General features: G+C 41.2%; 1 protein-coding gene across 1 annotated transcript in view; it reads left to right on the forward strand.

Annotated features, from left to right (window-relative positions):
- GRIK3 (glutamate ionotropic receptor kainate type subunit 3) overlaps nucleotides 1-25858 on the forward strand; it is a 496181-nt gene that overhangs the window by 298265 nt on the left and 172058 nt on the right. Inside the window, exons 6-7 of the mRNA XM_075195435.1 lie at nucleotides 4455-4628; nucleotides 11345-11488. Coding sequence (XP_075051536.1) covers nucleotides 4455-4628; nucleotides 11345-11488 — 318 coding nt within the window. The remainder of the gene's footprint in view (nucleotides 1-4454; nucleotides 4629-11344; nucleotides 11489-25858) is intronic.

Below are 25858 nucleotides of genomic sequence, written 5' to 3' on the forward strand. Positions count from 1 at the left end.
GTGTTGGGAAAAGCTGAAAGTTCTTCCCAAAAGAATACAAGCACTCCCTCATCAGCTAAGACCCTCCGCTCACCGACATACCGACGGCTACAAAATACACCCACCACACCATCCTCATCAATATCCTCAGTAGCGCTCGGAGTTAGCCCGGCATCCCACTTAAGGCTGGATGACTCCGGCACTATTATTGATTCCTCTGAAGAAAGCGTTAGTCCTGCTGCTGCTGTTGCTGCTGCTGGGGGTGAATCGTCATCCCAGAGGCAGGTTAATAAAATGAGCAGTCCTACATTTCAGCAATTAACTGTGAAACAATCATTTGCGAGGGGAAGCAAATATGACAGCAGTCACCCAGTCGCCAAGTGAATCACAGACGCCATGGCTGCAATGTTAGTGTTAGATCTGCGTCCAATCTCCACAATAAACGCAGCTGGTTTTTCACAGTTAATTGAGGTTTTGTGTCCGCGTTACAGAATTCCATCGCGACACCATTTCTCCCATAAAGCTATTCCACAACTATACCAAAAAGTGTGTAAAAATGTAGAGATTGCGCTGAAAAATGCCATTCTGCCCACTGTTCACTTAACCACAGATATGTGGACAAGTGGAAGTGGCCAAACCAAAGACTATATGACTGTGACAGCCCACTGGGTTGGTCATTCACCTTCACCAGCAGGAACAGCAGCAGCATGTACACCACTACGTAACATTTGTCACAGGCAGGCCACTCTTTGTATCACCGGCTTCACTAACAGGCATACGGCTGACAATTTGTTACGCAAACTGAGAGATGTGATTGATGCATGGCTTATACCACTCGGACTCTCCCCAGGGTATGTCATTTCAGATAACGCCATCAATATAGTGCGAGCATTACAGCTGGGTGATTTCCAACATATTCCCTGTTTTGCTCACACCATCAACTTGGTGGTGCAGAGCTTCCTACGAAATAACCGTGAGGTGCAGGAGATGCTTTCAGTGGCCCGTAAAATTTCAGGCCATTTCAGGCATTCAGCCACAGCATGTAGGAGATTACAGCAGCTCCAAGAGCAGTTTAACTTGCCCTGCCACCAACTTAAGCAAGAGGTGGTAACTCGGTGGAATTCCACCCTGTACATGCTTCAGAGGATGGAGGAACAGCGCAAAGCCATCCAAGCATATTGCACAAGTCATGACATTGGGAAAGGAGGGGGGATGTATTTCACTCTTGCACAGTGGGGAATCCTTTCAGTGCTGTGTAAGGTGCTGAAACCATTTGAAGTTGTGACATGTGAGGTCAGTGCAGACTCTGCTAGTTTGAGCCAAGTCATTCCTTTAATTAGACTATTGGAAAAGCAGCTTGAGAAAATGAAGGAGGAGCTGAAAGCAAGCAATTCAGCAAAGTATGTTGGCCTTGTCGATCAAGTACTTAATTCGCTTCACAATGATCCTCGAGTTATTAAGATCTTGAACTCGGATCAGTACGTTTTGGCCACTGTGCTTGATCCAAGGTTTAAAACCTACATTGAGTCTTTACTTGTAAATGAGCGAGATGTGAACTTTTGCAAGGAGCTATTGCTCAGCAAGTTGGCCGCTGAACTGGGCCTCGGCTTGACGACGTGTCCTCCTTCACTTTCTCAAGCTGTTGCTCGTAAAAAATTAAATTTCCAAAAAAGAAGCAGGGAAGACACAGGGGGCAGACCAGAACAATTTAACATCTGGGCTGGTTTGAAGGATTTTTCAAAAAAATGTGTCACTTTGCCCATAACTCCATCCAATATGAGTATAAACATGCAAAGGATGGTGGAGGATTACTTTCAAGAGGTAGTTGATATGGAAATGTCAGACAGTCCCTTTCCTTACTGGGAAGAAAAGCAGGCCATTTGGAAACCCATGTACAAACTTGCTTTGCAATACCTAAGCTGCCCACCCTCCAGTGTGTACTCTGAACGAGTGTTCAGCACAGCAGGGAACTTAGTCAGTGATCGCCGTAGAAGGTTACTTCCCAAAAATGTGGAGAAAATGATGTTTATAAAAATGAACTACATCTTCCACGAGGAAGGCCTTCACCATCCAAGACATCCAAGCACTGACTGTTCTCTAATGGCGGATTCAAGCGGCGATGAATTGATAGTCTGTGATGATGACGTACACACTGATGAGGGTGAGGATTAAGCTGAAGATGATGCCGATAACATCTTTTTAAAACTTTCTATGTAAGTGTAGGGTGCAATCTACCCCCAAAGAGGAAAGGGACTTGTGGCATTTCCATATCACATACCATCTTGAAAGGCTGCTGTTAGGGCAATTTATCCTTAAGGGTAGGGTGTCATAGACAGAGTGACCCTAAACTGGCTTTGTCCATTTTTCATAATATTGTACAGTCTATAATGGCTGAATTTTTGGGTATTTTATACAAGTGGAGGGGGGCCTAGAGAGACAGAAACCAAACTGGCTTTTTCCATGTCAATTAATATTGTACAGTCTATAATGGCTGAATTTTTTGGTATTTTATACAAGTGGAGGGGGGCCTAGAGAGACAGAAACCAAACTGGCTTTCTCCATGTCAATTAATATTGTACAGTCTATAATGGCTGAATTTTTTGGTATTTTATACAAGTGGAGGGGGGCCTTGAGAGACAGAAACCAAACTGGCTTTTTACATTTCTTTACATATTTAACTATAAGTGTAGGGTGTAATATACATTCAAAGACGATGGCTGCATTGCCAATATGCATAGATGGAGAGGAAGACAATCTGTTTTGTGTGTAGAATAGGCCTACCAACGAAGAATTAAACTGTTTTTTTGGATGATTTATTACCTCAACAATTAGATTACTTGTCTCTAAAACAGTTGGAGCACTAAATTGGGTTAATTTAGGCCCAAAAACATGGATTTTCCAAAAAAATAGCAAAACAAAACCAAACAAAACCAAAACCAAAACCAAAACACGCAATGGCGGTTTTGCAAAACCAAAACCAAAACACGACGGTAATCCAGATCCAAAACCGAATCCAAAACCAAAACACGGGGGTCAGTGACCATCTCTAATAGAAATGTTGTACTGAAACTTTGTCCATAGAATTCTTGGTGGGAGCTGGGGTCATCTATTGGTGACATACAATAGACATATTTAGATGGCTTTGTCCTTGATTGATGACCTCTTTACAAGCAAGTGGCAGAGACCAATCAAATGCCATATTCCTATAGAACTAAATATTCCCAGAGCACATGTATGGAATGAAAAACAATTTGAGGGTATATTTACTAAACTGCAGGTTTGAAAAAGTGGAGATGTTGCTTATAGCAACTAATCAGATTCTAGCTGTCATTTTGTAGAATGTACTAAATAAATGATAACTAGGGGCCTGATTCATTAAGGATCTTAACTTGAGAAACTTCTTATTTCAGTCTCCAAAACCATGTTACAATGCAAGGGGTGCAAATTAGTATTCTGTTTTGCACGTAAGTTAAATACTGACTGTTTTTTCATGTAGCACACAAATACTTGATAACTTATTTGTACACTGAAATTTAAAGTTGATATTTGTGTGCTACATGAACAAACCGTTAGTATTTAACTTATGTGCAAAACAGAAAACTAATTTGCACCCCTTGCATTGTAACATGGTTTTGTCCAGGAGACTGAAATAAGAAGTTTCTCAAGTTAAGATCCTTTATGAATCAGGCCCTAGAATCCGATTGGTTGCTATAGGCAACATTTCCAGTTTTTCAAACCCGGCAGTTTATTAAATATATCCCTTTGTCTAAATTATGTTGCTGTATCCTTAATTTTTTATTTGGCCATAATGTTCTAATGTGTGTTTTTTTTTTCTTGTGTTCCAATGTTCACGTTTTAGTGTCAGTAGTTAGCTTGAAACACAATGGAAGATATTTATCTAAGTGCATAAATAAGTTGCATTTATAATTCCAAGCTCTATGTTTGAAAACATGTAAAATATTATATGTAATAAAATCAAAGATGTACGGCTATCAAGCAAATCATACACCACAAAAACTAACTCCCTAAAATAACCCCAGAAAATATATAGTAAGAGTTTACTGTAAAAAAAAAAAAAAAGACTCAGAAAACATTCAGAATTTGTAAAAAAGAATTAACATATTTCTTAGTATTTATTTTGTCTGTGATAACTGTTTGTTGGTCGAGGTTTTTGTACTCTCATAGCTATGTGATGTTTAGATATGTTAAAAATTCAAGTTTATGGCCATAATTAAACGTTTTTGTTCTTCCCATTTCCTCATTTAGAAAATGACTATCTCTTCCTGTCTAAGTGAAACATGGATGTTGTAGTCTCAGGGGTCAGCCATTTATTTGGAACAGCACAAAAATTAAATAAATATAAAAACAAGTGTAATTTAATATTTTTATATCAAACTCATAAGCATGTGATAAGGTTACCATGATGTTTTATAGAGCATTTTAGTAAGTCTTCAGAGCTGTATGTTGTTTTGCAGGACCTCTATGCATTGGACCTGGAACCATATCGCTACTCTGGGGTGAATCTGACTGGATTCCGAATCCTAAATGTGGAGAACCCTTATGTTGGCACCATTGCAGATAAATGGTCAATGGAACGTCTACAAGCGCCTCCCAAGCCAGAGACTGGTCTTCTAGATGGAATTATGACGGTACGAACAATAGAGTCAAAGCACTGGCATTCCCTGCAGTAGTCCCACTACACAAGCAGAAATAAACATTAATTATCTACTAGTGTACTTCTTTGAAAACCATTGTTTTCCAGATACTGCTTCCCATTAGCTGTACTGGAGTAGTTAACTAGTAGAGGAAATAGTTAAAGACTTAAAGAAAGAAAGAAAGAGATTCAAAAATGTCAGACATTTTTATAATGATGGTCCATGAAAGTTAGATTACAAATAAGTTTTATAATCAGATTGCTGAATCATACATTTTGCATGTGCAAATACTGTGAATACCAGTGTGGTTGAATATTCAAAATTTTTACAAGTGATACAGATTTTCTTGTAACATTTTTTGCTCTAGTTTATCAAAGAGACAGGTTTTTTTGAATAATTTTTAAATGTACTAAATGTACCTCATTGATCTTTGATAAAGATCAGTTTAACGCCTTGTCAGCCAATACCTCCAAGTTCATCCCTTGCTATAATTTTTTGATAGACAAGTGGTTCATGTTCACCTTATATCTCAGAGAGGTAAATGATATTATAAAAACATTCAATATTCTATGATAATTACCAGGGGTGGATCCAGAATAAAATGACAGAGAGGACAGCATTATACAAATATATTGCTACAAATGGAACATTTAACAATATAGAATAAGGATAGTTATATCGTTATTCCAAGGGTAGAGGAGACAATAGAAGAGCAGGGAGACTGGCGCAGGCAAAGGAAGAGCAGAAAGGCTGGCGCAGGCAAGGCAAGAGCAGAATGACTGGTGATGGCAAGGGATATCACTAAAATATGATGACACTTCATGCCATGGATGAATACCCTGCAATATTAGCTCAGCCCATAAAATGGCTGCATTCAATATATGTAGGTGATGGTTGCACTTTACAAGCTCATTTGTATTGCCACTGCAGTATGGTATTATGGTCACAGATTGCAGTAGATGTTAACATGTCATCAGCATCTCAAATCAGCACCTTAATTTGTAAAATGTAATTTGTTAAATTGGAACCATCTATCACTCTGTTCCTCTCCTTCATAACACTGCTCTCCTCCATCACACAATCCCCCCTTCATCACTGTGGCCCCTTCTTCATTGCCATACTGTGCTCCCCAGTGGTGCAAAAAGCTGTTTGTGAATGACTGACTTGTCCCCTTGGGTGTGTGACCTCTCTCTCCCACAATTCTTCATCTCACCACCACCCCAATGCACAGCCTTTGCAAGACGCTGGCTGGAGACATATTGGGCCTGATTCATCAAGACCCATAGAATCTGCATTTGTTTTAAAATGCACGTAAATTGGCTCCCAAATTCATCAAGGAATGGCTTTCAAGATACGTGCGCTGTTGAATTTCGGTGTAGGTCTGCGGTCCTCTACTACACGAGACACTGCAATCTTCAAAGCCTATGTGGATTTTAAATTCCCAAAAGAACACAGAGAAAAAAAAATTGTGTTTTGGTTTTGGAAAACTGCACTTGCATGTTTTGGTTGTGGATCTGTATTTTTTAGAAAAATAGCTAAAATATGCTAAAATCACATAATTTTGCTCTTTTTTTGTTCTTACATTATTATTATTATTATTAACCTCAATAACACTAATATCTGGTCATTTCCAGTCAATTTTGAACACCTCACAGGTCACAATATTATTTTCATCTACTTTCGGACAAAGACTGCAGCGACCTGGCTGGATGCTAAGCGACAGAGCAACAACACAAACACATGGCAGTTCCTAGCACATCTGAGAAACATTGCCACACAGCAGTGGAAGAAAACGATAAGTGTTGCAAGATGGAATTGTCCTTGGGCCCTCCCATCCACCCTTATGTAAGATATTGAAAAGGACATGTACATTTTAACAAAGCAAGCACTCCAGCGACAAGGAGTGCCACTTCTGTGGCTGAAGTGCTTCTTTTGTTTGGGCCCCTACAAAACAAGCTACCAACAGCTGAGCTGCCTTAAACCCAACAGTGCTGTCAATGAATTCTACATTATTAAACCATGTCTGCTCGTACTGCATCTTTAATCTCCTTCTTCTCTCTGAAGAACTGCCAAACTTATATAGACACAGAAATGGATATTACAATTAGAGTGCCATTACATCTGCTTCAAACAGACTGTGACACGGAACATGTGGGCAGCCTGAAATCTATCATCTTGGAATACGCTGCATTGAACAGAGATTTAATCCAATAAATAGTGGCAGTTGAGGAGACCATAATTACATTAAAATGCGACCCACCGGATGAGATGCCAGATTTAAGAGAGCTTGTACACGAGAGATACACTGCGCTTCAGAAGAACAATACAGAGGAGGCCCTGAGGCAGGATGATAAATATGTCCAGTTTAAAGAACATCTAAGAGATCTGAGAAAACAAATGGGTGTGTCACCGGCCCCTGCAGACGAAGATTTGGAAGATGAAGACGAGGAGATAGCCGTCACCCAGAGCCCTTCTATAACACTGTTGGAGATGAGTGAAAAAGAAACTATGTGGTCACATGTTCGAGAGAGAAGCAATTGAAAGGATGATTGAAAACAAACTTCAGCACTTAAAGCACTTGTAGGTAACATTGGCACACAGTGGTAGCTGAAAGGAAAAGTGGTGCTTGGTTTAACTAACCAAGCACTTCAGTGACAAGGAGTGCCAAATGTGTGGCTGAAGTGCTTGGTTTGTTTGGGCCCCACACAAAACTAGGTAACAATGGCCTTAAGGCAGCTAAGATAACAGTGCTGTCAATGAACTCTACAGTGGCAAGATGTTGTTGTAATCATCTTCAGCCTCATCCTCACCCTCATCAGTGTGTACATCATCCTAACACAATATTAATTCAACCTTGCAGGAAAACCACCATTACAGAAGTCTCTGTAAAATAAATGTCAAAAACAAAAATGTAAAAAAATAGCTTTTACCTTTTTAAATAAAGGTGAAACTTTACTGTACCGAGCTTTTGAAAAAATGACAGTGACATGCAAGAGATGCTGTCTGTGTCCAGAAATAATTGGGGTCATTTTTAGCATTCTGCAACAGCATGTAGGAGATTGCAGCTGCTGCAAGAAGAATCGAATTTGAGGGGGAATGTACAGCGCAGTTATTTTATGTTTTTTTTGCAGTAAACTTTCACCTTTATTAGAGAGGTGTTTTTTTCTTTAAAAGTGTACAAGCTTTTTTTTTACCTTTTTGTTTCCCTGACTTAAAACCACTATGCACTTGAATATAGGCTTTAGCACATGACATAGAGGGATTAGTATCATCATGACTGAGACTGGAGAGTGAGAAGAACAATGTGACTGGAGAGTGACAAGGATACTGCCACCCCTCCTGTTTCTGTATGAGCTATGGCACAGTAGAATGTCACTGGAGACTTTTAAGAACACTGCAAGCCCTATTATTTAAATTTCTGTTTCAGCACTAAACACTGATACCACTCCTATTTCTGGGTGAGTTATGGCACAGTAGAATGTGACTGGAAGCTTTTAAAAACACTGCCGGCCCTATTATTTCTATTTCAGCATTGACAATTAACAATGGAGCAATGACATGTAGACTGTAGACTGACAACAACACTGGGACCTCTCCTGTTTCTGTGTGAGCTATAATAACACAGTACAATGTGACTGCATATTTTGAAGAACACTGACAACCCTATTATTTCAATTACAGCAATGACAATTAGCAATGGAGCAATGGCACGTAGACTGGCAACAACACTGGGACCTCTCCTGTTTCTGTGTGAGCTATAACTCAGTAGAATGTCACTGGAGACTTAAAAAAACTGCCACCCCTCCTCTTTCTGTTTAAGATATGATGCTGCCCAACTGCACTAGAGACTGCCAAGAACCGTGTTACCCCTTCTGTGCCTCTCTGTGAAATGGCACCGGATCTCCGTGGAGGGCATTACTTATAGAATACAAAACTTGAGAGATCCGACGATGCAACTATGACATTTTGCCTTGTTATCACTTTTGAGGACGCGAAAAAAAAGTACAGAGTTGGCTTTGGAAAGTTCGAGTGGGCTCGGTTCTCGGAAAACCGAGCCCGAGCATCTCACACACACACATTATATGTGTGTATATATATAATATATATAGATATAGATATAGATATATATATATATATATATATATATATATATATATATATATATATATACACACAAGTTAACCCGTGCATGATACTCATGCATTCTAGTCAAATCAAGATACTTAAGGTCTTAAAAAAGTTCTTGTCATGCATTTGGGCCTAGCCCAGGCCTCCTCAGGGGAAGATCGTTACTTCCCGACGCAAGCGCTCTTTTTAATGTGTGTTCATGAGGTAAAATTACCTCACAAAAATGAGTTTGACCCCTCAACTCGTAAATTTAGCCTTTAATACCCCTCCCACGGGGGGAAGGGGGGATGATGGAAGTTAACTGACTTGACTATTCTAATTTTTTAGTCAAATAATGTCAGTATACCAAATTTCAGGTCAATTGGATGAGCCCTTTCTGAGAAAATAGTTTTTTCCACACACACACACACACACACACACTAACGCACGCCTCTACACATGTGTGTTCATGAGGTAAAATTACCTCACGAAAATGAGTTTGAGCCCTACCCAATTTCAGCCCTGTTTGAATTATTTTTCCCACACACACTAAGAATTTAGTAGGTCAGTGTATAACTCTGCCCAGCAGGCGGCGCTGCAACTTGTTTTTTTTTTTTACACAGACGCCACTAAGCATTTATATATATATATATATATATATATATATATATATATATATATATATATATATATATATATATATATACATAAACACACACGTCATTTTTTCCCCCATGAAATATATTTATTGGGATGTTAGCATGCATACGAGACTCTCATCACTACTGATCAGGACTTAGACTAGCCCTGTAGCTGGTGCAAAAGATATGGCAGAAAAACAAGTAACTTTGCCATGTCCAGAGCTTAATTTGGATGCGGGTGCATGCGCTTGATTTTGGCATGTCCCAACTGCAAATTAACTATGGAAAAACTCTGCTTCCCCGCCCCGCTCACTCCCCGAATTTATAGTCTATAGTATGTGTCCTTTGTGCTCAAAGACGGAATGCACAGGGCTGGGTTACTGACGCATGGTCCGGTTCTGGGTATGCAGTGATTTTGCATACAATAGGCTCAAAATCGACATATACATGCCTTGATGAATCGGGCACCTACAGAGGAAAGAGTGAAAAGAGTTGAAAAATCACAAAATTGTATATATAGCCAATTTTTTGGGTTTTAAATTGCTTCTTTGGATTAAACCCACATTTTCCTCAATTTCTCCAAAACACTGTTACTTCAACACTATTCCCTTAATCATTTCTCATTAATACTTCCACTGCATACTTTATCTCCATCTCATTATTTCACTTATTCAGAGCTCAGTGTTTGTTTGTAACCATATTTTCCCTACTTTCTAACTTCTATTTGCTGCTTAGAGAGATTCAAACATATCATTTCCCTAATGTAGCCTGTGGTTGTATCTCTGCAAGGAGTGAGCTCCACCTCTCATCACAACTTCTTCAGAGTCCAGATGCCACTAGCCTCCAGTGTTGTTCATCATCTGCTCAGGACACAAACATGCATAGCGGATGATACATTGGCAGCCTCAGAGGTTCCAATTCATTGGGCCAATGTGCTGCGGCGATTCTGGAGCAGGTTCAGAAATGGCACTCACTCTGATGCTAATCTCTCTTCTTTGGAACAGAGTTTATTTCAATAATTAAGTCAATTTACAGTAGAACACAAGCATTGTCTTTCAAGCTTGTTGTCACGAACTTTGGCAAACCACAGAATTTACCTGAATTAGAATCTAGGTACTCACATAAAAACAAATAAAATATTTATAATAATACTAATAATAACTATTTAAACAAAGATAGAGTAATTAAGTGAAAGGGATATGATCATGAAATGATGAAAACTAGTAAGATAAATTGCTTTCTTATGCACTTTTCCACAGCTAGATCTATGGAGTGTCAGTATGCCAGTTACGTCACTAACAGGATTATAAGAGAGAAAGTAGTCACGTATTCCTGAAAGGGAAAAGAAACACAGCATATTCTATACATTATAAATGCACAGGACCCCGTGGTGTTGGAAAGGGACATTAAAAATAATTGAATTAGATCATAAATGACAACTGGCCCAAGAACGACAATAGCTGATATTAATTTTTGTGTTGTAAAAGGTCTATAGCACATACAAATACATTATACAATCCAAAAACATATTAGTAGGTTAATTGGCTGCTATCAAATTGACCCTAGTCTCTCTGTCTGTCTGTGTGTGTGGTTGTGTGTATGTTAGGGAATTTAGACTGTAAGCTCCAATGGGGCAGAGACTGATGTGAATGAGTTCTCTGTACAGCGCTGCGGAATTAGTGGCGCTATATAAATAAATGATGGTGATGATGATTATTGGAGTTGAAGGCCAAGACAGCACTTTTATAATATGGATGAGGTCTGGCTGTAATTCAAGGGGTTAATTTTCAACTTATAACTGGGGAACAAGAAAAACTAGAGGATTCTCCATTTGCAGAAAGAGCTTACTATCAGAATAGACACGTTCATAGTTAGCCATGATGGCTGATCACATCCATTGTGCATTTATTTATGGAGTTGTGAGTTTCTTCTCAATCCAAATGCCGTTCCCCTTTATTTTAGACAGATGCTGCTCTGACATACGATGCGGTCCACATTGTGTCTGTGTGCTACCAGAGAGCCCCTCAGATGACGGTCAACTCATTGCAGTGTCATCGACACAAAGCCTGGAGGTTTGGTAGTCGCTTCATGAACTTCATCAAAGAGGTAAGGAAACATGGATTATGGAAGTAAATAGATTGTGATTTAATATAGACTATGGGGTATATTTACTAAATTCTATTTATTTTTTTGTATTTAAGTTTCTTCTCCAAAACATAGTTATAAATGCAGTTACAGTGATCACATTATAGAATTTAAATTCCTACCTAATCAGTTTTCTGGATCTCATTTATATACACATGAGAAGCAATAAGTTAGAAATGTCAGATGGAAAATGGGGCTAAAGGTTCACAATGTAAATCTACGTGTAGCATGTCCAGAGTTTGCAAAAATGTCGCAGTGAAAGGCAGAAGTCAACTAGTCACAAACTGTGGTATATTAAATTGCCATAGGTGCTGGGTGGAGCTTAAGTCAGTGCTCCCCACTACAAATGATCTTTTTGTGTCTGATCACTCAAATGTTATTAATATGCACTATGGAACAATTTTGGGTTTACATTTTCAAGCACTGAGTAAGCCTCTTTCATTAAGTGAACCAACATACTCAGTGAGCTCTAGATTGTAAGTATTTTGGGGGGGGAAAAAACAAGAAAATCTCAATAAATTCATTGGCGTATGGTGCAAGCCAAACTCACTTTTACAAGCTGTCAACATCATACTTTAACTACCATTGCATTACTGAACTCTGGGCTACTGCCTGACCTGTACAGAGAGATGTTTAGCATATGCAGTCCTTTGTACTAAACACATTTAAAAAAAAATATATATAGTTTGGGGTAACTCACAACAGCCAGCACCATATTGACTTCTTTTCTCTAGTTAACAACTGGCAGAAGGGGTGATGCAAAAGTACTGTGTCATTTTGTAATACAGACACTGACTGTGAAGACCTTTGTTTCAAACAATCCACGCCCCAGAATCTGACAAAAGAATGTTTGCACTTGAACTTGTCCTGGTTGTCAGTGCTTGCACAGAAGTCATAACAGAGCTGGCAAGAGTGGGTTGACCCAAACTGTTGGGGCCCTTGTATTGGACCTGCTTAGTAGTGCTAATTGTTTGGGAAAGGGTGTAAAAGATTGGATTTTTGGTAGTCTTTAAACAAAAGCATTTTTTGCGGTTAGAGTGAGAGTATAGGTATAGCATAATATAACAGGATATACATAGACTTAGCAGAAAGGCATAATATAAGTATGAAGCTTTAGTTAAGCTTTCATTGATGATAAAGTATAATGTCTGATTTTGTTTAAAACATTTGAGGGTCACATATGAACATTATTATTAATGAGAAATAGAATGTAATGAAGCTTTGGGATAGCAAGCTATGCTAAGGGGGCTGGAGGAGGTTAAAATGACATTTTCTGCTGTACAGCAAACTGATATAATGATACTTATTTGCATATGAAACTGAGTCTTTCATATTAAATCAACTCATAAAGCAATAGTGTCCTCTAGGGGTTGATAATAGTTTAACAAAGTAGTCTCCTAGCTGTTATATTACATTCAAAGATTACATTCAGCACATCTTCCTGCACCTTAATGGACTTTAAGATGCTGCAATTTTGAGAGACATAGAAACATCAACAGATTCCCTAAACTATTCTGATCCTCTTCTTGGCATCAGACTGGATTTCTTCTTTCAGCTGTATTTAGAAAGTTGAGGTTGAAATTACATCATATACAATTGCAGTATTAATTATATTTCATTTTAGTTGTGTCTTTAAAGTGACAGTCTGGAACAAAGATAGTACAGATTCTGAAAATATTTATTTTAATTTTCTACATCATCCATTTGATTTATATACTCTAAATGGTTAATATACACCGATCAGCCATAACATTAAAACCACTAACAAGTGAAGTTAATAACATTGATCTCATTACAATGTCACTGTCAAGGGGCGGGATATATTAGACAGTGAATGAACAGTCAGTTCTTAAAGTTGATGTGTTGGAAGCAGGAAAAATGGGCAAGCGTAAGGATCTGGGCGACTTTGACAATGGCAAAATTGTGATGGCTAAACGACTGGGTCAGAGCATCTCCTAAATGGCAGGTCTAGTGGGGCGTTCCCGGTTTGCAGTTGTTAGTACCTACCAAAAGTGGTCCAAGGAAGGACAGCCGATGAGCTGGCAACAGGGTCATGGGCGTCCAACTCTCATTGATACGCAAAGGGAGCGAATGTAGGTTCGGCCAATTCTGATTCAATCCTGCAGAAGAGCTGCTATAGCTCAAATTGCTGTAAAAGTTAATTTTGGTTGTGGTAGAAAGGTTTAATAACACACAGGGCATCACAGCTTGGTGTGTAGCCGCAGACCGATTACAGTGCCCATGCTTACCCCTGTCCACTGCCGAAAGCGGCAACAATGGGCATTCAAGTGCCAAAACTGGACTGTGGAGCAGTGATAGAAGGGGGCCTGATCTGATGAATCAAGTTATCTTTTGCATCATGTGGACAGCCAAAGCGTGTACGTCGTTTAGCTGGGGAAGAGATGGCACCAGGATGCACTATGGGAAGAAGGCAAGCGTACGGAGGCTGTGTGATGGTCGGTGCAATGTTCTGTTGAGAATCTGTGGGTGCTGGCATTCATGTGGATGTTACTTTGACACATACCACCTACCTAAACATTGCTGCAGAGCAAGTACACCCCTTCATAGCAACTGTGTTCTCTGATGACAGATTCAAGGTGTTGACTTGGCCTCCAAGTTCCCCAGATATCTATCCGATTGTGGAATGCGCTGGAAAAACAAGTCAGAGCCATGGAGGCTCACCTCCCAACTTACAGAATTTAAAGGATCTGCTGTTAACGTCTTGGTGCCAGATACCACAGGACATGTTCAGAGGTCTTGTGGAGTCTATTCCTCGATGGGTTGTAGCGCCCCCTGCGGGGAAACAGGACAGACACAACCCTAAAAGAACTTACCTTGTAAACGATGGTCACCTCCAGTCCGCCTCTGATATCCCAGCAGATCCGCAGCCGCAACCCTTGTCACGTCCAACCACGTCCCTCTAAGAAAGAGACAGAGATTACGGCCGTGCCTACCAGGTAAGGGCTGTCCGAGAATACGGCAAAGAACGAGGACACGGTCAGTCCAAGCTCCAAGCTTGCCGCCTCCTCACTTTGCTCTTTGCACGGGGGACTACAGGCACTTGAGACCAGGACTAGTCCCGCCTCAAATACCTCGCACACCTGCCGGTGAGGGCCTAACACACAGCCTCCCTCTGCACTCTCAGTGAGACTAAGATGGCACCCACAAAACTAAACTGACTACAACAGCGACCCGACCCTAACAACGCTCTAATGGTCGGCAACGCAACTAAGTCAAACAACTATGACTAACTAGGTGTGGTGCACTAATGGAACTGCTCACTAACCACTACGGGGAACACCAGCCGGTGTTCACGGACTAAACCGGAGGGCGGTTCCTAACCCCCTCACCCAGGTCGCACCAAGAAGCTGCCTTCTTGCTATGGGGTCACCCACGGATCCTATGGACCGGCTGCACGAGGCCCGACTGAGGGTCACTGGAACAGCACGCTAACCCACGTATAGACTGCCGCCCGGAACAACCGATCGAAACTGAACCGCCCGACTGCCTGCACCCGGGTATCGAACACGTGTCCCACTCCGGAACCGCCAGATAACCTGCATGGAACTGAGGACTAGAACTCTCAACCTGAACCACGGGATGCCCCCTGGAACTGCGTTGAGCTGTGCTGTACTGCCACAGACTCACTCAGTCACCCCCTCTGGAAACCAGTGCGACCCCAGGGACCTAAGGGACGGGAAAACTACGTGTGTTCTCCCCTGACTATGTGTATGCTGGTAACTACACTTGTCCCCCACAGCACGGGTTAGCACAGAAAAACACAGGAACAAGAGCCTACCTTTAATGGGGGCCTGACATCTTGCCCCTGGACACAGTTATGTAGCACACCCCAAAATACCACAACACAAATAATACTCGCCGCACAGACAAAATAAATGCAGTATACAGTACTTTGTACGCTACTCACCTGAGCACACCGCTGTTAGCCAACCAGCCGGTTGCTACAGCACCACAGGAGCCTCCGCTCTACTGTACCTCCTAACTCCGTGTGCTCACCTCACACAGGACCGCGCCTACACTCACGAGGCTCTCACGCCTCTACCACACCACCACCAGGGCCGTCTGCCCTTCACACCATGGGCCTCTTGCCCAGTTGCACACAGAGCCTGGTGCTCTGATTAATGGGCCTCAGCCCGCTCTCTAGCTCAGGGCTCTGAGCCCACTAACTAGGGCCTTGTGCCCTGCTACCTAGGGGCACTAGCCCCTGCCTACTGAGGCCTGTGGCCTCCCTGACCATCTACTAGGGCCGTGTGCCCTTTATAGCCTACGGGCTACCAGCCTCTACTCAGGCCCTGTGGCCTTCCTATGGGCTCTAGGCCACTAACTACCTAAGGGCCTTGTGCCCTTGTACCTGGAGGCTCTGAGCCTCCTCTCACCTAACTAACTAACAGGGCCTTGTGCCCGTTACAACATGGCCTACTGGCCTTGTGCCTGACCGTGGCCACGTGCCTAGTGCCCGAATTTAACATTGAGGGTACTTATCTGCTCTGCGCAGGATACACAACCTGCCACGCCGTCTTCTGTCTTCTTTTCCGGGTCTTCCAGACCCTCCAGATGGCGGCGCCTCTTCTCCTCTTCGGCGCTGGGTCTGCTGCTGCTGCTGAGGCGGGGGCGCTCTCGCCCCTTACAAGGGCTCCCCGTCGACGATCTCCGCTCTGCCGGCTTCTTTTCTTCTCCAACTCCGGACGTCCCACGACGTCCTTCTCCCTCCGCCGCTGACTCTCTTCTGCCAAAATGGCGCCACCCGGCGACTTATATAGTTGCTGGCGTGACGTCATTAGCCGGCGCGAGCGCTGATTGGCTCGCGTCGGCGCCAATCTTTTAAATGGCCGGGCGCGAGCCGTGATTGGCTCGTGTATCCGGCCGCTGATTGGCCAGCGGGGAAAGATGAGCCCTGATTGGCTCATCCTTCCTCTGCGGACAAGACCTGCAGGAAGAAAGTCATACTTACCGCAGCTGGCGCGCTGGACGGGTGAGTACTTCTCATCTTCCCTCTTCACCCGCTTGCTGGGCACCGGAGCTGTGGACATCTTCTGTCCCTCCAGGGACGCAGCGATCACGGGCATCTTCGCCCGCTTCCCGAGCACCGGCAACACCTCCACAGGGTCAAAGCTGTTTTGGCGGCACGATGGGGACCTACACTATATTAGGCAAGTGGTTTTAATGTTGTGGCTGATCGGTGTATATTTCCTTACACCTTGTTCTACAAGTTCAATCCTTGTAGAATGGAAGGCCAATGAAGATCTAAGTTAATCCTTTCACTGTGTTGCAGCGATTGGTTTGTCTCAGCTCTGTGATGATCAGGGACTTCCATGTTCCACAAGCTGATGTTTTGTCTGGTGATGTACATATAGAGCACAGTTGTTTTAGCCAAACTACATGATCATGGATTTTGTCACAACTAAGTACATGTTATAGAGCCCTCATAACAGTTGGAAAACAAAAAAGGTAACTGTAGCTGCAATTGCATGCAAAAGTAGACTGCATCAAGTTTTCTCAAGACAGTAGTGTGGGACTAGAAATATCATTACTAGAAAGTCTAATGGAGGGCTCTTACTTTGATGGTCTCAAGCTTTTTGTCCCTCTATTTAAATGGTCCTATGCACGATCCAGAACTTCCTAGTATAAAGCACTAATCATTTACCATATGTATAAGTGCTCAGGAATTACATCTTCCTATAATGTCCACAAATGAAAATAATATTTACTTAGCCATGGTCCCAAATGATCACCTTAGCTGTCTTGCAAGAAAACACATTATAAAATCTACTTAGGAACATTACAAAAACAGTTTTTCATGGTAAAATGAGAGCGAAAAAGTTAAAATTACTTTGGTCAGGAAGACAGTGCCGCCAAGTAATAAATATAAATTATTATACTTATTAGCTTTAGTTCTGCTATCGTACCAAAGGACAATAGCTTTGAAGTATACATTTAACTCTGTCTATTATTTTGCTACAGATCAGGAGCTACCCATGTCTCCCTAACCATGACTTATGCTAATTATGGTGTAAGTTCCAAATTGAAAAACTATACTTGGTACTTTATGGTTTGTTTTGATCAGTTAATACACTGGTATACTTATTTTTAAAGCGACAATGCTGCTTCTCATCCAACCTGACTTTTACACTTGGGCTTAGCATTAGGAATAGGGTTAGACTTAGGGTTAGGGTTAGGTTTAGGAATAAGAATAAGGTTAGGGTTAGGGAGCTGGCATTGCTGCTTTAATAATACTGATATAGAGGTCGCAAATTTAAATTGACGTCACAACAGCCTGCCGTTCTTTCTGCTGATCGTGATTTGTTAGCACATTGTTGGGGACTTGTTTGGTCATTCTTAAGGTTAGTCATCATTTATTAGGAGTCGGGCAAGTGAGTTTTGTTCTTTTTGCTTCGTCCTACTACCTTTTATTTACAGCACCTCCGTAAATTCGTACCCCTCCTGTAACAGGCAGAGGTCATTGGATGGCCAGAATAGAGTTAGACATTTATAAAAGTAAATGGATGAATGTGACCTGCCGCCATACTGAAAAATTCATAGACTAGTACTATGCACTTTCCGATGGACAAAACATTCATCGGTAACCAAAAGCGGAGCTTTCATATACCTTGTTTTAGTTATAAGTGTTTGCTTATGCAACGGTAGATCTGTGAAGTAATGATGTCCTTGTGAATCAAACAAGGGGAATCTGATATATTTGCCAGTTACCATGTATATCTAAATCCAGTTGCCATATATAGCTACATACTAATTTCTAGTTTGAGATTAAAATGTTAATCTCAATTTGTCCTCTCGGCTAACCTCAAGTGTATTATCTGACCTGGTAAAGTTGGTTCGGGTTGCCCTGAATCTGCTTGAATCTTCTTAATTCCTGGGTCTTCTTGGTCTCATGCCGGAAGACCAGTGGTGTTTGGAGCCCAGGTTGCTTGTGCCTCCGGGGGACATAGCCCAAAGATGATCGGAAAAAGCAGTGGTGGTGTGTTGCGTAATGTAGTATGTAGAGTTTATGTAGGGTGGTGTGCAGTGTAAGGGGTATGTAGGGATTAGAAAGTAATTTAAGAAGATAAATTAAACAAAAAAACACCTGTAGTGTTAGGAGTGTAAGGTGCAAGAGATAAAGCATGCATCATGGGGAGTGAAGAGGCAGTAACAATCAGATATCAGAATTAGACGTACAGATGCATCAGTAGATATTTAGTCTAGTAGATACCCAGTTGTAAAGCACTACAGAATTTGCTGGCACTATAAATAAAATAAATGATGATGATGAAAGGGCCCGGAGGTGACTTGAAAATGCACTTGTGGTGAGATTGGATGTGGAACTGATGGGAAAGGATGAAAAAAGGTGATCTTCCCCTGTAATTTCATTATCTTCATAGCTCTGTCTCATTTAAATAATCTTGTTCCACAAGATGAAATCTCATTTTTGCATGTTGGTGCAAACATAGTTGCACTCATGTTCTTAATCCTCACTCAACAAGGAAAAGCCCTAATCTGTCCAACTCTCCCATCTGCTGGTGCAAACTTTTTGCAACCCTGTAGGCTCTGCCATTTTTTCTGACAAATCCATGCATTTTCCCAAAAACTCTAATGCACATGTACAAAAGTAGGAGTAAGACAACACATCATCGAATGACAAGAACATGGTTTACAAATACTTTATTTTACTTAGAAGGGCTGGTTTATGCTATGAGTAGGTGATATATTTGTCATAATGCTGCCCTTGTGAATCAAACAAGGGTACTCTGATATATTTGCCAGTTACCATATATCTACAGACTTATGTCCAGTTTGAGATTAAAATGTGAATCTCGATTCGTTCTTTTGGCTAAGTTCAAGTGTAGTGTGACCTAGTACAGTTGGTTCTGAAGGCCATGAATGGGTGGGTCACCTTGGTCTGATGCTAGAAGGCTAGTGGTGTTTGGAGCCCAAGGTGCCTGTGGCTCCGGGGAACAGGGCCAAGAGGTGACCTGAAAATGCAGTGGTGGTGGGACTGGAATCCCCACCTGGCACAATCATAGAGTAAACGGGACTGCCATAGTCTTGTGGCGGGGGTAGTCCCGAAGCCCCATGTATCTAAATATGATTAAAAAAATATATATAATACATAATATTAAATATACATACATATACATATTTACATAGCCGGATTAAGGGGGGCACAGGAGGCACGTGCCCCGGACCCCCTCTCTTTGAGGGCCCCCCGCCGCCGCCGCGTGCATAACCTCTACTGATTTTTTTATTATTATTTTTTTTTCTTAATGGTGGTGGCGGTCGGGGGCCCTCGGAGAGAGGGGGGGTTGCGCTCGGGTTTGGGGCTCCCTGCATTGGTGGGGGGAGCAGGATAGTGAAAAAAAAAATATAGATACTACTCACCTCATCGCAGCGCCGGCGTCCCTCCTCTCTGCACTGTTAACACTGAATGATAGGCGTGACGTCATCAAGTCACGCCTGTCATTCAGTGAGGTGCAGCTCGGAGAGGACCAGGAAAGAAACAGGAAGACAGAAGAGTAGAGAAGAAAGAAGCTACAAGAAAGGTAAGTAAAAAAAAAAAAAAAAGGGAATAACGAAGAAAGGCACACTATGTAGGAAAAAAGGAGAAGAAAGGGACACTATTTAGGAAAAAAGGAGAAGAAAGGCACACTATGTAGGAAAAAAAGGAGAAGAAAGGGACACTATGTAGGAAAAAGGGGGAGAAGAAAGGGACACTATGTAGGAAAAAAGGAGAAGAAAGGCACAGTATGGAGGAAAAAAGGAGAAGAATAGGACACTATGTAGGAAAAAAGGAGAAGAAAGGGACACTATGTAGGAAAAAGGGGGAGAAGAAAGGGACACTATGTAGGAAAAAAGGAGAAGAAAGGCACAAAATGTAGGAAAAAAGGAGAAGAAAGGCACAAAATGTAGGAAAAAAAGAGAAGAAAGGGACACTATGTAGGAAAAAAGGAGAAGAAAGGGACACTATGTAGGAAAAAGGGGGAGAAGAAAGGGACACTATGTAGGAAAAAAGGAGAAGAAAGGGACACTATGTAGGGAAAAAAGGAGAAGAAAGGGACACTATGTAGGGAAAAAAGAAGAAGAAAGGGACACTATGTAGGAAAAAGGGGGAGAAGAAAGGGACACTATGTAGGAAAAAAGGAGAAGAAAGGGACACTATGTAGGAAAAAGGGGGAGAAGAAAGGGACACTATGTAGGAAAAAAGGAGAAGAAAGGGACACTATGTAGGAAAAAGGGGGAGAAGAAAGGGACACTATGTAGGAAAAAAGGAGAAGAAAGGGACACTATGTAGGAAAAAGGGGGAGAAGAAAGGGACACTATGTAGGAAAAAGGGGGAGAAGAAAGGGACACTATGTAGGAAAAAGGGGGAGAAGAAAGGCACAGTATGGAGGAAAAAGGGGGAGAAGAAAGGGACACTATGTAGGAAAAAAGGAGAAGAAAGAGACACTATGTAGGAAAAAAGGAGAAGAAAGGGACACTATGTAGGGAAAAAAGAAGAAGAAAGGGACACTATGTAGGAAAAAGGGGGAGAAGAAAGGGACACTATGTAGGAAAAAGGGGGAGAAGAAAGGGACACTATGTAGGAAAAAGGGGGAGAAGAAAGGAAGAAAGGGACACTATGTAGGAAAAAGGGGGAGAAGAAAGGCACAGTATGGAGGAAAAAGGGGGAGAAGAAAGGGACACTATGTAGGAAAAAAGGAGAAGAAAGGGACACTATGTAGGAAAAAAGGAGAAGAAAGGGACACTATGTAGGGAAAAAAGAAGAAGAAAGGGACACTATGTAGGAAAAAGGGGGAGAAGAAAGGGACACTATGTAGGAAAAAAGGAGAAGAAAGGGACACTATGTAGGGAAAAAAGGAGAAGAAAGGGACACTATGTAGGAAAAAGGGGGAGAAGAAAGGGACACTATGTAGGAAAAAAGGAGAAGAAAGGGACACTATGTAGGAAAAAAGGAGAAGAAAGGGACACTATGTAGGAAAAAAGGAGAAGAAAGGCACAGTATGGAGGAAAAAGGGGAGAAGAGAGGCACAGTATGGAGGAAAAAGGGGGAGAAGGGAAGCACAGTAAGGTAAAAAGGGGCAAAAGAGAGGCACAGTAAGGAAAAAGGGGGAGAAGAGAGGCACAATAGTGGGGACAATTAATTAATTTAAGATGGAGTGGTTTGGGCGCTACTGAATGTGGGGGTGAGTTTGGGGAGAATGAGGTCCCTTTATTAAATGTGCCTATGAATTATTTAATGGCAGTGACGGTTGCGGGAAATAGATATATTTCTGAAATGTAAATACTATTCATTTATTGCTGGGGCTGTTTGTAGGGAGGGAAATAGGTTTATTTATTAAATGTGAATACTATTATTTTAATGTTGGGGCTGGAGGAAGGCCTAATTATTAATCATGGGTGGTACTGATTTAACTCCGGGGGTGGCTGTAATTTTCTAAATGTACCCATTTTTTTTTTCCAAGTAGGGCCCCTAACATTCCAGGATCCAGACAAGCCGCAACTAAAGAAACCTGCAGCACAGGTGGTGAAAGTGAGAAGAACAGGTAGGAGAGAGCAGCAAAGTCTGTGAAATGTTGTGATTCTAGTGGGACAATCCCAATTTTTGGTGACCGTTCAATGGTATACACAACAATGCAGGTTTTTTGTCTGTAGGAGGGTGGCCTGGCCATGCCCAATGATGCATTATCAATGGTATTTTAATTTGCGGTATCATTGCTAGTTTTAATGTGCATTATAAATTTTATTTTTAAAGTTCGGTATCATTGCTAGTTTCAGTGCATCGCAGCTTGCTGCATATGGGACTGTATAGCCGTATACTGGTCAGAGTGTGCATGGCAACCTCTACACACCACCAAAATTGCCTACAATGGGCACATGAGCACCAGAACTGAACCACGGAGCAATAGAATAAGGTGGCCTAGTCTGATGAATCACATTTTCTTTTACATCATGTGAATGGTCGGGTGCGTGTGTGGAAAAACAACTCTGAGCCATAAGTCCCCACCTCACAAATTACAGGACTTATAAGGTCCTACTGCTACTGTGTTGGTACCAGACACCACAGGACACCTTGTTTTGGCGGCAATATATATATATTACATACAGTACATTTCTTCCACAAAGGGTTCTTTGTATATATTATTTATATTGTATATGGACACCTCTATGTTCATGGAGGGGTCCACCACGGGTTGGCTCGGAACCCCTCCCTCTCATGTCCCTAAACACTTGGAGAAACAACACACATAGTCGCAGGTACAGGGGATAAGGATTTAGTCTCTATTCAATTATGGAAAAGGTGCAGAGCAATGTAAACATAAGGCGATAAGCAGAAGATTATGGTTGAATACAAACATAAGAGTATAATGTTAGCTGAGCAACGTCAAGTCTAAAGGACAGTCGCAATGTTTAGAGATAAGGTAAATCTGGAACACAATTGGCAATATCATGCACAATGCCAGAGAAGAATAACGATTATATACACATGCAATATTAGTCCAATGATCCAATATATAAACAATATCGATGCAGTGTGATTAAGACACTGTAAATAACCCTTGAAAAATAAGAATGAGGCAGGACCATGTCAGGTACGGATTTGCACCTTGAGTCAAAGACATTAGATAAATGTGTCAGTAACGAGATAAGCATATGTACATTTAAGGTCACAAATGTATCTATGTACTGGCAGATACATTGAAATGATATTAACTGAAGATTCAGTACACAGCAACAATATACTGTTCCACAACAGCTCAGGAAAAGTGTAGTAAGAAGGAGAGGAGTTGTCCCTTAAGCAATAAAAGCAACTAAACATATTGTTAGAAATTGGAAGAGGATGGAGTAGACCCAGGAGTGTAGGGCTATGCAAGGCAGTACCTCTGTGAAACAAACAGTCACATGTGCAAATAGCTCTGGGTGTGGTGCAGTGTAGTGTTAGGAAGGTTATTCACACATGCAGTAGACACTTACCATCTCTGCAAACTTGGAGATTTCACTGAACATGTGTCAAAGACCTGGAATGTACTCTAGTGACTCTCTTCAACAAATAGCAATGCAAAGGGAGCAACAACAATATCAGCAGCAGGGACCTGGAAGAATGGCAAAGAGATAGAATAAGTAGACAATTGGAATACTTTTGGACTTTCCTTTGATCTCTGTATATGAAATCTCACTTTTCCTCTGGGCTGGTATATTGCTCTCTCTCTCCAATTTCTTCTGTGCTGGACCTGGACTCCTCCTGCTTCTCTGGCAGTTTGCACATGACACTTGGTTGGTTATGTCAAGGGTAGGATCCCCTCTGGGATTGGCACTTCCCTTTGGTAGTCTTACAGCTAGCTCTACAAATTGTGCAGCTGTGTCTTAAAGATTTGCAGCTTTGATGACCACATTTGTAGCCTTTTTTGTAAGTGTTGCAGATCTGTCTGTCAATATGGTAGTCTGCTTTAGGGGGCTAGGACTCTGTCTAGAGGGTGTGATGCCCTTCCCACCTCTTTCAGTAAAGTCTCTACTCTCTTGTCTTACACATTACTCACACATACTGTTTGTTCTGTCTTCCACAGGAGCTCCACTATTTAAGTGCTGTGGACGCTCTCTGCTCTTCTGAAAAGCTTAAGAACACCAAACATGCATCAGTCAAACTTACCATATGCATTACTCCCATTTGCAAGTTCAGCAGACTCACAGGCACTTACTTAGGAACTCATAAGGCTGCTCAGGTTATGGCTGTTGACCTGATTATTAACTACCTTTCTGCCATTCTGGCAGGAAGGTAGTTAATTATGTTGCTCTAATGTCGCTCCCTGGCTCCTTACAGCTTGTTGATGCTGGGAATGGTAGTTTTTAGCAGCTGAGGTTCTATTTCACTGCCCTCTATTGTCTGTAAATCCATCTATACTGTAATTCAACCCCTTGGACTTCCCCTCCCCCTCAGGTGAATGCTATATCCAGATAGACAATGGATGGATAGATAGATACATGTAAAAATTATTCAGTGAGAAGGAACGTCATTTATAGTGCAAAACATCTACACTGATTTAGGGTGTTAGAATTGCAATAGTGTCGTAAATTTCCTATTTTTTTATAGGTAAGCAAAAAATCCAATCCTGTGCACTTTACCTTCCAATTACAAAATAAAATACAGCATGGCGGTCTGCTGTACATTGTGTAATAATATGCAGTGAACCAGTGGAAACTGATTTCAACCAGGAAATGCTATGTCCCATTGTGCCAAGTTAAGACCTTTTCTAATAAGGTATTTAAAATCCTTGCTTTCAAATTAAATTTTGTACTCCCAGCACATTTGCATAACCCGGGCACAGACAGTAACAAAAAGGCCATTTCTAGCTGAATAGTACTTTCGTTACAAAGCGACCACAAGTGCTACCTGTGGAGAGAAAAGCTATTTAATGCTAAAAATAGCTTTGTGGTGCATATTTATGGTAGGATTTTATGCAAACTTCCACCATTAGGAAACAAAATAATACCTTGCTAGCAAAACACTGTTTAAGTTCAAGTAGGAGTTTAGTATTTGTAATCATATAATTTATTATTTTATAAAATAATACATAATGTATATAGGTCTTCCTTTGCTAAATGTTTCTGAAACTGCTGCATTAAATACAATACCTTACTGATTAGTTTATCTGCAGCAAAAATAAATAGCCTGTGGATCTCCAGCTTCTATGGAACTATAAGTCCCAGTAAACTCTATAAGTTTCGAACAGGATATTTTGGGAACAGTGATGCTTGAACTGCAGATCGCTTCACGAAATGGACTGACAAATTAATGCTAAAATTGTAAAAATTTGACAGAATTGATTATAAATTTAGAGAAAGTCGAGCATATTTGACCATATTCAGAATGATTCAACCATGGTCAACCATATACAAGCCGGTTCACACAAGATCGAGCCAGTTTGGACATGATTGAAGCGATTAGCACATAAGCTCAAACACTTTCAAGCTTAAATTGATACATTTGTAACATTTTTCAACATTTTTACATTTTTATGGTGAATGGCGAACTTCAAACATGTATTGATCGCAATTTGTATTAAAAAATTTTGAAAATAGTTATAATTTAAACTTTTTTAAAAACACAAATTTTACAGTGAATGGCAAACTCAAACCACAAACCATGAACAGAATAACGTTGAATCAGGGTCTATAGACAATGGTACTAATGGTCTGGATGCAAATATCATGAGCAGTAACCTTTCCAAACCAGTCTACATCATGAGAATCCCAAAAGTATTGAAATAAATTATTGATTCATAATGCCTCCATTAGCAGGTTCATGTACAGTATCTCGAC

The sequence above is a fragment of the Mixophyes fleayi genome, chromosome 2 (assembly GCF_038048845.1).
Source record: "Mixophyes fleayi isolate aMixFle1 chromosome 2, aMixFle1.hap1, whole genome shotgun sequence".
Classification (NCBI taxonomy): Eukaryota; Metazoa; Chordata; class Amphibia; order Anura; family Limnodynastidae; genus Mixophyes; species Mixophyes fleayi.